The sequence below is a fragment of the Caloenas nicobarica genome, chromosome 1 (genome assembly GCF_036013445.1).
Source record: "Caloenas nicobarica isolate bCalNic1 chromosome 1, bCalNic1.hap1, whole genome shotgun sequence".
In the NCBI taxonomy this organism is placed as follows: Eukaryota; Metazoa; Chordata; class Aves; order Columbiformes; family Columbidae; genus Caloenas; species Caloenas nicobarica.
This window is the reverse complement of record NC_088245.1, coordinates 147,630,501-147,642,805: the sequence shown is the minus strand read 5'-3', so window position 1 is coordinate 147,642,805 and position 12,305 is coordinate 147,630,501. Positions and strand designations below refer to the sequence as shown.

The 12,305-nt window shown below is 42.5% G+C and overlaps 1 protein-coding gene across 1 annotated transcript in view; it reads right to left on the bottom strand.

The window, feature by feature from the left end:
- NPAS2 (neuronal PAS domain protein 2) overlaps positions 1-12,305 on the bottom strand; it is a 55,074-nt gene that overhangs the window by 18,791 nt on the left and 23,978 nt on the right. Inside the window, exons 7-12 of the mRNA XM_065633701.1 lie at positions 6,689-6,807; positions 4,908-4,990; positions 3,504-3,610; positions 2,148-2,295; positions 1,464-1,545; positions 625-766 (exon numbers count right to left, since the gene is read on the bottom strand). Of these exons, the coding sequence (XP_065489773.1) occupies positions 625-766; positions 1,464-1,545; positions 2,148-2,295; positions 3,504-3,610; positions 4,908-4,990; positions 6,689-6,807 (681 nt within the window). The remainder of the gene's footprint in view (positions 1-624; positions 767-1,463; positions 1,546-2,147; positions 2,296-3,503; positions 3,611-4,907; positions 4,991-6,688; positions 6,808-12,305) is intronic.

Genomic DNA, 12,305 nt, shown 5'->3' with positions numbered 1-12,305 from the left:
GTTGACTTCAGTGGCAGTAAAATTAAACTGATAAGGAGGGCCTGGGCAAACATAAAAGTAAATGAGACAGATTATGATTCTGTGCTCCAATGAATGGAGCAAAAGGACCCAAGAGCTATTCCAAAACAGCTGGAACTCCCCTCATATGGGCAGAATAACTATAAGTTTAGGTTAGTTCATTGGCTTTTCTTCCAGATCAGAGAGCAGAAGGAGTGTGTAAGGTGTGCCCAAGTCTTGGCTTGAGCATCCTGAATCTTGGCCAGAAAAGAATCACCCACAGACTGTTATTACTCATGTAAGTCTAGAGGGCCCACGTATTGCTTATATTGATGCCCTCAAATCTGAAGAGGGCATCAATATAATGCGTCCCCATTTCCATAACAGATCGAAACAGCAGGTTTCACGGCTAGTCCTGCTGCCCATTTTTCCAAGGTATGGCTGGTTGCACTAGAACCTTTCCTCTTGTACATCACCATTTCAGATTATGCACTTCGTTGTCAGCGACAAACACATATCATCAATACCTCATAAATAAGCGTTAAATTAGCAGCTGTGGTATATAGACATGCATTCTGCAACTTGACTAAATTAAAAAGAATGCAGTAACCCAGAAATGCCACTCACATGCTGGGTCTGACTTGGGTGTATGGGAAGATTTTGGTGAGCTCCTGGATGATACTGAGGGTGTCCGACTAGCGCTGAGGACCGAGGCACCAATATCAAGTGCATTAAAGTGCTGTTCAGGATCCAAGCTGGTGCCACTTTCCTAAAACAAATGAAAAAAAGAGAATAGCTGTTACATGTATCAGGGTGAAAACATCTTGAAATGCATCTAGTAATGGTTGTGCACCCAATTCTTTGGCTGCCCTTAAAATGACTTGAGCAGAACTAATCCCAGGTAGGCCAGCAGAAGACCGGGGCATAGGTATCAGTGTCCCATCCAAAGAGCAGCTAACTAATCCATTTTACAAAGAGCTATCACTGAATTGGAAATAAAGAGCAAGCTACTGCCATAGTAATTTTGTGCCTTCAGTTGTTTTTCTGCATCTTTCTTTTGTGTTCGTTTGTATGTAACAGCAACTGCAACCTCTGTGAGACACTCAGACATGCACTGATGAGGAGCTTTTCTTTCTTCCCTCAGCAGGTCACTGAGATGAAGCCAGGACGGCTGATTGACAGAACATGTCCAAATTAATCTTTAAACTGTAGTACCTCATCAAGGAAAGGTGGAAATATCTCATAATGCCCCTGACCATGTTCAACTTAATGTGTGTCTGTTACTGATATCCAGGTTTATCCTTTCATGAGCTTATCTGATTTACTTCAAAATTATTCAAGTGAAAAGTGAATTCTGAAGTTGGGGCAATCCACCCTGAAAGACAATGCTGGAGTCTTCACTGATGTTAATGCAGCAACAAGTTGTGATTAATACATATATTAATGGAAAAAAGCTTTACTCATACCTTTAGTGCCGAGGATACAACCTCTGAGGACACTTCTTCCAAGCCCATCTCCTGTCTCCTCTCCACCCGAACATCTGCATAACTGAATGGAAAATATAATTCTAGGTATCAACATGGTATTGTTATATTTCATAAAATGTGCTTTAAGCAAGTGGAGGAACAAATTATTGTAACATTCTACACATTAAATGAACAGCTGAAAAATCACGTAAGTCAAATGCTAGTGAATAACATTTGAGAGACTGTTTTCATTTTGGTTTTGCTCTGTTCCTGTCTTCTTGAAGTCAAAATAGATATTAAGGAAGTGTACATATAAAGGTCAAGCTCCCACCCTATAACCACGTTATAAGTTCATTGGAAAGCTTCCACACATCTCTTTAAAAGTAATGTAAAATTTAGAGGAAGTGAATATTGAAGGGGTCTGTCTTTTCCCTATTTTTCCACAAAATGAAAAAATGCAACAGTTAATCTGCCCCGAAATTCATGATTGACAAATCAAACTTAGCATAAAGCATGGGTTAGTCTGATCATTTTTTTGTAATGTACATATTTCCTCCAGAGAGTTCAAGTTTCATTTTGGTTACATAAAAGACATCATGTTTCTAAGGGAAAATGTTGGCAGTCATGAGGATGCTCTTATCTTACTGGCCTTTATGTCCCACCGGTAGATATGACTTTCCGTACCTTACCACCATGTGTGTGCACACAATGAACTCTGGCTTGGAGTTCCACTGGTGGTAGGTGATATAGTAATGGGTCTGGAGCCAGATCCACTGCTGTCCTTTGGTCAGGAACCGATAGCAGCACGACTTCCCCTTGCCAAACTGCATCACTGTCAGCAGAAAACACACATGGCTAGTAGCACAATTTATGATGTGAAAATGACGTGACATGTGAAAAAAGCGATAAAAATATCTGTGGCCACCATCGATTCCCAAGGGAGACAGGAGGCTAAAAATCTTCCGAGTGAGCGGTCTTGTCAGTTGTATGATAGAGCAAATATCATTAAGGTCAGCAGGTGTCTTCTTCTGACACTTTGAATGGCACATTCCTACACAGTATAATTAACCTTAACTTTGGACACTAATGCATTAACGTCTGCTACAACTTAAACATAGATCTTAACCTGGTTTGTGTGCTGATCACATACTGCTTAATTAGGCATCCGAGATTAATTTTTAAGAGTGATCATCTTAATGTTCTATAGCAGAAAAGTACAGGATAAAAATGCTTGAAAAGATGAGTGTTCTCTGCAGAATGAAGTGATTATAGGAGATAACATCATGCAAAGACAAAAATAATTTTAAACTGAAAGAAAATTCCCAGACTGACAAGAATTCAAAGTGCAGTAAACTAGGGTATATTAAAGGTTTTAAAGAATCACCAACAAAATTAATCTCTTCTTTTTTCCCCAGTGATTTCAAGGGCTTCCTAAATATGCATATATTTAGCCTTTCTATATTTTAATGTCAACATATAAAAACTAATGTTGACAGGATATTTTCAGGACACCCAGAGGTGGTAAGCTGAGATGTTCCAGCCAGTTCTGTAAGCAAATATTTGAAAAACATTGCCGCATTTTCTTTACTTAGTGAAACAGTTTTTCAATTAAATCTTAACAGACTATATTTAAATAATCACAGGTAATCCCAAGCACATAGTGGGGGTACATTAGGGGAAATAATCTGCCAGAATTTTACAAAATAGGATCTCCTCTGAGATTGCCTGAACTATTCCTATATATTCTTTACTAGTGGAGCAGGTGTCCAATCTGGTGTATTTTATCCACTCAGTGAGTCTCACTGACTGCTTCTGGGAATACAGAAGGTAAAATTGCATTTTTCAGAGCTTGATAAGTCTGGCCCAGACGCCAATCAGCTGCGGTGACCCCAATCTGCTATAACACTGCTAAGACATACAGGCGTGAGGTAAGGGTCAAACCTCCCCGTACAAGTTTAAACCAATTTTAACTGCAGCTACATTTCAGTGAACAGAGGTGTCCCAGTGACTCCACAGGAGCCTGGGCTACGCGGTACTTACAGTGTTCATGGCACCTTGCTAGCAGCTCGAGGTCATCTATATGGTAATAGTCGTAGCCAGAAGTACCCAGCACTTCAAAAGGCAGGTATCCTATAATCGGCGGTGCTCTGCAGTTAGGCACAATGTAAGTGAATTCATAAACCACAAAAAAACGAGCAGTTTTGCATGTTGACGTGGATGTGTAAAAAGCCCAGATCTGCTCTCACTCACAGGCGTACGGTCACCCTTCAAAGGGGATCCCGACTCTTCCACCACCTTGTGCTCGGGATGCCTGCCTGGGCATGGCAGTGCTGGTGGGCACCTTCCCCCCAGGACAATCATCATAGAATCATAGAACGTCCTGAGCTGGAAAGGACCCACAAGGATCATCGAGTCCAACTCCTGTCCCTGCACAGGACAACCCCGCAGTTCACACCATGTGTCTGAGGGCCTTGTCCAGTCTCTGCTTGAACACTGTCAGGCTTGGGGCCGTGACACCTCCCTGGGGAGCCTGTTCCAGTGTCCACCACCCTCTGCGGGAAGAACCTTTTCCTAATGCCCAACCTAAACCTCCCCTGGCACATCTTCCTGCCGTTCCCTCGGGTTCTATCACTGGTTGCCAGAGAGATCAGCACCTGTCCCTCCTTCTCCCCTTGTGAGGCAGCTGTAGCCCCATGAGGTCTCCCCTCAGTGTCCTCTTCTCTAGGCCATAACATGACAAGGCCACCACAAGCCCATCTTTTCAGGGAACGTGTGGCTGTGGAAAGCAACTCAGCTTCTCAGGGACCTTCTCACAGGAACCTGCTGTGAGGGAGCCGCTCCCTGGCTGTTCCTTGGTCAGGGGCTTTGCTGCGGCTCCCGCACTCCCCACACTGGGGAAGACACGTGGCGAGGTGACAAGAAGCCATCATCTGCCGGGACTGGGGGGCTAGGAGGGGAGATCATCTGTCCTGCTTCCCTCTGGGTGCCTGCAGAGCTCATCCGTGGCGTGCTGAGGCAGGTGCTTTGTACCTTTGCCAGCACATTGCTGCAGGCCAGCGCAGACTTTCCCTCACTAACTCGGTGGGAATTGCACACACACAATCAATGGCTGGATTTAGAAAGAACAATTTCCGCATCTTTATCATAATTAGATCATTTTGCTGTGTGGACTTTGGCCCATTGATATTTTTAAAAGAAACAAGAACATGCTGATCACAAATTCGGCCCGAGAAACAGAGTAGTTTTGTTTTAGAAGACTAATAAAAATAAATTCAAAAATAAATGTAAAATAGTAAGCATTAGCTTTTTTAGGAATTTCAGTAGCAGCCCTCCTGTTCATGCAATTTAGATGTGAAACGGAGCACTATTTGAGAGAATTATACTTATAAAAATAGCCGTAGACAAACACTGAACACAACCAGGAGTGCTTCACTTGTCACTAACCTATGATCCAGGAATAAAAATTTCCACTCCAGACTGTGTCTTGATGTGAATTCCTCTAGAGGTTCCTCCACGATGCACATCTCCTGTATGGTGAAGAAAACTGACTTACTGAGTGTTGTGGCGTCATCCCTCTGCTTCATCTAGCTTTTATGAGCTATAAATACAGGGTGCATAAGAGGAGAAAATAGAGTATTCACATGTTTTCTGGCAATTCCAGAGAATGATCTATTGTATTTATCAGTGCCAACATTTTTGCAGGATGTTGGAGACAAGAACTTGTGATGCATGTGGACATGACTGTTCCTCCAGGTGTCAAGGTTTTTATGGCTTCGAAGCAGTGCCTGGAGTGTGAAAGCTGTGCCCCCCACAGCCCTGAGGAGCAATGCCCCTTCCCAGCATCCAGCCCCTGCTTGGTCCCACCTGGGTTTGCTATGCCTTTCCTCTTTGTGTTACTTAAGATACCCACGGCCCTTGCCTGGCCCTTTTGGACATCTGCCCCCCTGCTCCCTGGTGCCACCTCCCCGCACTGTGTATTGAGCTCAGTGACACTCCCCCATTGTCTCCACTTCTCTCTCTGTTGTCACTCTCCAGAAGAGAAGTCTTTCAGACCACCACTGTGTTAAACCCTCTTGGGACCAGAGGGCAAGCTGAGGTGCGCTGCCATCGAGCACTTCTTTGATACATATCAATACTCACAAATTTGCTTAAAGTTGCTGGCTGTAGAATGGCAAAAAGCTTTATGCATACCTTAAATTCCTTTCTTCCCCCCTCTCCAGTCTACACCAAAATCCATGCTAATGCCAAGAACATACCCTAAAATTCAAGGTGCAACATACAAACATTGCTGTGTGCAACCAAAATGCTGATTCTGCCTTCCTTAGCCAGTCAGATAAATATTTTTGCCTTCATTTTAGAGGTGGAAGTCAAGAAGAGGGATTAAATCAGTCATCCAGGTGTCCAGGATTTCATGGCCGCTTACAACTTTTCTGGGTTGTTCAGCAGCTGGTTCCCCCCGGCACTGGGCAGCTCATTGCCACGTGCAGCCCATTTAGTTTCCCTGTTTATTTTGAGATGTTAGCCACCCAAAGACAAGGGAATTTGCATTCAGGGTTCCTGGAGAACCTTAACTCAGCCCCTACTGCTAATATGATTACTGTGTTTAAGATTTATGGGAAGTGTCCTCACTTACCCAGAAGGGACTTTACATGCCTGTCAGGGCTGTCAATCAGTCTTGAGTACCCCGCAGGTCCCTGAGCAGTAATGGAGCCAGGCCAAGGGAGCAGTGATTTCATACCGGCTAGGTCTCAATTAGACTTTTTAATCTTTTAACCTCCCAGGACGAGACACTTGAGGCAGTAGCTCACATTTGTTAATTACAGAACCGCAGTGTCAGGCACAAGGTTGGGTGGTCTATTCTTATTTCCACAAGCAACTATCTAACTACCAGGATTTGGGAGGAAGGAAACTAGCAACAGTCACCTGAAGACACCAAGGGGCACAAATGAAAGCATCTGTACACTGCCCCATCGCAGGGACAGAAAGCAGTATCGAAGAACCAAATTTCAAAGTGACTTTGTAATCCCTAATGCAAGGGGAGCAGCAGTGACACTGCTTCTGCAGATCCTGGCTTGCACCGATAATCCTCTTCACTGGATTTTTTATGCCTGAAATGTGATATCTGTAATCCATTCAATTAGCAAAATTAAGAACTTTTCGTGTCATCCTGTCTGAAAGTGTTTTGAGAAGTTCTGAAATGAATGGGATCCAGGGTATGCACTTACCTTTAAAAACTGAGGCGTTGCCAAACGAACAGTTGCAACGAAACAGACCTGCTTTCCTGGGGATGTTCTGTAAACCCTTGGGACAGCCTCATCAAAGCCATTGCAAGTGGAGTTAGGCACTAGGTAGGGAAAAAACCAGAACCCAGAGTCATGCCTCACACAAGATTTGCTCCCCCTGAATATTTTGCACATTTGAAGCGTACTAATTCTAATTTTATTCAGAGTAGTGCTGTAAAAGCTTTTAAAGCTGATATGCATATATTTAAATCCAAGTCAGTCATGTCAGGCAGAAAGACATCAGAGCTTAACTTCAAGTATGAATCTTACAGGTTAATCCTGATAAAAAGAAGGCCAAACCTTATTACAGAGCATAAACCAGCTTTCTGGAAAGAAACCCCATGCATCCAATTGCTCTCTTTTTCACCACTCACAAGAAAAAATATATTGCTGCAGCATGCTTAGCGACCTAACTTCCATGAGGTAGTGAAAAAAAGCCTTGGCACAGGAGGTAGCTGAACGTTCATCAAGTCATCAGTGGCAAAACCCTGGGGGCCCACAGCCAGCGAGGCTTCATTGAGCCACCAAGAGGCTGCTTGCGATTCTCAGCTGCTTAATCGTGCTTTCCCCTTCTGCATCTAAGGAGAACTATCCCCAGGCATGCTCAAGTGCTGCTTGTTTGAAAGAAGAGCAAAGAGGACTCCACGTATGGCACTGGCTTCCAGAGCTGGGCATTTCTGGTGAGTCCGCAGATGGCCTGCTGTCTCCTGGGCAGAAGGAAAAACTGGATGTGATGTGGCTACAGATTCTGTGTATGGCTTTTTATCAGAATCTTACATAATTGCATGGATCTTATGTTGCTCTGAGGGCCCGCTAGCACCTCCTGCCTTAAAGATGTGATGCTGAAAGAATGCTTTGCCTTAAGCGAGCCCACAGTCCCATGTTAGAATGACACAATGCAAATTCTTCATCCAAACTGGAGCTGTTTAGAGGTGGTAATCCTGCTCCCACAGCAGTGAAAGAAAACTGCGTGCTAAGCTGCAGTGGGAACTGGGCTGGCCCCATGGGCTCTTGCCCTGCCCAGCCGTCTGTCTCCCATGGGGGCAGAGAAGGTCCCATCCAGCAGCCAGAATTCACGAGCATGAGGTTATTGAATGCTAATGGGGACCAGTGCTAACGTGAAACCCTCCTTACTATTAGGCCTCAATATCCAACTTTATGAAGCTTCCTACAGTTTGTCTCTTCTGCACAGGACAAAGCAAGGATAAGTGTGTCCATTTCTGTGAAAATGAAGACTTTTGTATCTGTCTGGGGAGGACATAACTAGCAATTTTTGTTCTGAGGTGCTTCTGCACTGGGCTTTAGTTCACTAGCATAAATTGTAGAGATGGAAGAAGTCTCAACTTATCACATGTGCTTTTGGAACCCAGATCAAAAGCCTTAGAATAACAATACATAGCCGATAACAAGGATAACAGGGTGTGAGACAAAAAGATAAGTACTCTGAGGAGAATTCACACCTGTGATTAACTGGTTTAGGCCACTGTGTGCACAATACATATTGCACCAAAAAGGGGAAGAAAGGTTCCTTATCCAAGAAGGCAACACAGACGTGAACATCCACAGAGATTACAGTCCTCCCTTGCAGTTGAGTCTGGAGGGCATGGCTGGCTGGATATTAAGGTAGAAAATGTGGGCAGAATTCTCCTCCTTTCACCAGCAAAGCACACTTGCTCTGGGGACTAGGAATATGTATTCATGTTCTGCTCCTGGGGTTATGTGCATATATGAGGGCTTCTATGGGATTATTAATACAAGAGGTGAAAAAAAAGAAGAAAGAGTTAGGAGCTACAGGAAACAGGAGAAGCCTGAGTAAAGAGTTGTTGGTTCTTTCCTGATATGATTATTTTGTGCAAGTCTATAGATTTCTGTAGTCAGTCCTGTTTAAAAACGGATGGGATTGCTATAAAACCACATTAAGGGCACTGTAAAAAGTTACTTTCAAGCTTATTACATAATACGTTGCCACATTTGAAGTCAATGGGGCCGTTTCTCTCTGTAATAGCCAAGTTCAGTAGCGAATGTTTGCACGCTGGGCTCTAAAATATGAAAATGAGATAAGCACATTCAGCCTCTGAAGTACTGGTATGATAAATTAACCTAGTTAGTGAAGCCATGGGCTTGCAGATGACATCAGATGCAGAAGAAAGTGGAGACGGAGTCACACCAAGGAGAGCGGATGGCTTTTTTACATCAGCTGTTTGATGTAAACAGCCATGAGCCTGAGACGTATTCCCAGAAGAGAGCAGAATACTTCCCTGAATGTGGCATTTGCCAAATAGGATTATATTTCCAAAAGGTAAATGCAATACTGAAAGGGTAATAATTATTGTATAGGACAGCTATGTTGTAAATTTGGGATTTCATCACAAGATTTGGGAATGTTGAACTTAAACAGCAGCAGTGGGTGAATAAGCCCAAGGAGATGAGACAGAGCTGGCCTGGTGGAAAGTCATCCTGTCTTCAGACAGCTGCTGTGCCATCTCCAAAGCTGCCTTTGACAAAGTCCAGAGCATTAAAAGCCTCGACGATGCAGGCAGGTAGCTACCACCTCACAGGGTACATCTCCATCTGAAAATAACGACTACAGTAGCTGAAAGAAAAAAAAAAAAAGCCCACATTTGTTTCTGAATTACTTTGCTGCCTGACTTATTTTGTTAGTATCTGTTCTTCCCGCAACTCCATCTGCACAGTCTGTTTTGCTCTGCTCTTGCAAATTTCAACTTTTTTTTTTTTTTAGGTGTAGTTAGAAAAAGAGATCATTACATGAGTTAAAATAAAATAAATCCTGGTATCATCTTTTAAGCATGTGTTCTGAAAAATCATACTTTAAAATTCTCCAAATCTCTTTAAAAGAAACAATATCTTGAAGTAGCAAAGTTCAGGAGCGAACTTTCTGAGAGCACCACAGAAGAATAGTGGAATGGAAAATATAGGATGAAGTCTGAGGCTATGATGATATTAACATTATAAGTCAAATACAGGTCTTGGAGTGCTTTTGTCAGAAGGTGCCTGATGAAAATGTTAAGCTGGCTTGGGTAAATGAGGGCATGTGTGTTTCACAGTTAAATGATCTAGGCAAAATATCCTGAGTAGGGAACTAGAAGCTTGTGTGACAAACCTAAATACATAATCAGAAAGGTGAAACAGTTGTCTCATATATATTGGTTAGCTGATGCTCTTTAGCATGAATTTTAATAGTTTTTGTGGTTACCTATCAGACTTGCTGCTCCTAGGGCTACCACAAAATTCTTTTGTAGAAGAAGTATTAAATTACCTGCAAATATCATATCAGAAGATAGAAAGAAACTGATTTGCCTATATACAGGATTGTTGTTGTTGTTTAGTTTTGTTTTCTTAAAAAAAGACCAGGACACTAAGGACAAGATGTTAAAAAAAAAGTACTATACATAAGGAACCAAGCCCTTAACTACCATAGACAAAAAGATGTTTATCCTTAGGGATACAAATCATGCCACATGAAATGAATGAAAATGTGTTTAAAACCCCTCAGATGCCACATTATTCAGTTAATAATAGTACAGCAGTCAGTTGCTCGGTCATCGTATTTTAACTTAAGATGTTTAAAATATATTCTTCCTATAACAGCAAACCTCTCATTTATGCCTTTTGAAAGAAGAAATCCCTCCTTCCTATTTTGTCAGTAGATGTTAACGTTTAAAGAACCAGTCTTAGTGACTGTCAAACAAACTGAACAGTGATTTCAAAAAACACAAGCCAAACAGACCTGAATAAAATCAAGACTGTTTCATATAAATAAATTCAGACCACAGATAAACAGTATATTCAGCAATTAGTAAATATCATGTAAGGTGCTAGTGGCAAGCCAGACTGCACTCAGTAGTTTCGGATGAGTAACAGTGATGGTGCCCAGACACCACTTGTCTGCTTTGACCTGCTCTCACCTTGCTCTTCCTCCTGTTTCTCCCCTCACCATCGTCTCTTGATATGAACCCCAAGTAAATTCTTTGGGACAGGAATGGTGCCTTTTTTCTGAAGTGCTCATAGAGTGCCCAGCATAAGCGCTGCAGATTGCTAGCTGCAGCTCCTATGATGTTGCTAATAGTAAATAATAATATGCGGCTGTCAGTTCTGATCAAAACATTCACTTCAGTTTGAGTTATTGTTGTTATCAGATGTTTCTGCATATGCTTATGGAGGCTCACGATCAATGTATCTTCTGTAGAAATCTGTTTATTTCCTTTAAAAGGGAATTCAGATTGAATTAATTGTTCTGGGACTGAAAATATTTTTTCTCTCCAGTGTAGTAATTTTTTTGATGGTTATTCTTATCTCTAAGAGATGTATCTGCTAACAGTAGAGTATCTGCTATTATTAGCATCCAGCAACCAGATACTTCCCAAGTATCCATGTAATTGGGAACAAAAATGCACAGTTTTGAATTCCACTATAATAATTAATTATATTTCTTGATCAGTAACTCTTCACGTAACAGTTATCTCCTCCTTTAAGAGGAAACTTCAGGCATTTAAGATTAAAGGATGGATCTGCCACTTGACAGATGCTGGTGGTTATTTTTTCTTTCGGTGAACATTTTGAAAAGCAAGACTTTGGCTTTGTCATTAACAGGAGTTTTTAAGCAAGTATGTCACCTCAGAAATAGGATACCAAAGCCAATATTTGGTTGTGTAATTGTGAGAGATCTTCTTCTGTTTACATATGTACAAAAAATTTTCACAGGAGGGACAAATCCAGCTCACCTTATCTTTTCTTATCAGAGTGAGCTATTAAGCGGCTTTGTAAAATAATTTATTCACATTTAATTTGACATTTTATACCGGGGGCTAAGCATTCCCTTGGATTTTTTTGAGAGTTATCTTTATTACTCGCCTCCCTCCTCATCCCTCAGGCAAAACTGGATGGGAGCCACTTTGTTATTCATTGGTGGTGCTAACTCGACTCTACCCCCTATCAGGTACCACTGGTCAACAGGTGCAGTGATGGCACTCGGCTCCCTCACATGTTTGCATATATTCATCCCTCTTGTTAAAATCTGGACTATATGACCAGAACCCAAAATACATAAAAATATTGGAACAAGTTCCTATTTGCAAATTAAAAAAAAAAAAAAAAAGTTTGCTTTGAGAACAAGTAGGCGTTTCTCATAGAAGTAAAGAGAGAACTCTGCCTTCCTCTTCTGCGTGGCCCATGGGCCACCTCCCCTCCTCTCAAGGGGCTACTGCATCTTCACATCAGGTTACAGTCCTGCTTTACTCATTGAAGCTTAATTAATGATGATTATATAATCCTCCCAAATGGAAAATCAAATCTCCCGTATTTGATTCAGCGCAGCCAGTGACTCATGCAGTCACTTGCATTGCCGTTGCGCTGGGCGGCCGCTCTCGCTTGGGCACAGCTGATTCAAGGGGTGGGTCACTCATGTGCAGGCGGCTCGTGTCACATCCCCGGTGTGGATCCAGCTGCAGGAATGTCCTTGCAGCAGGGGTGACAGTGTGTGGCTTCCCGCACACCATCCCTGGGACCAGCCCCAGCGTGGACCCTCCTGCTAACCCTGGCA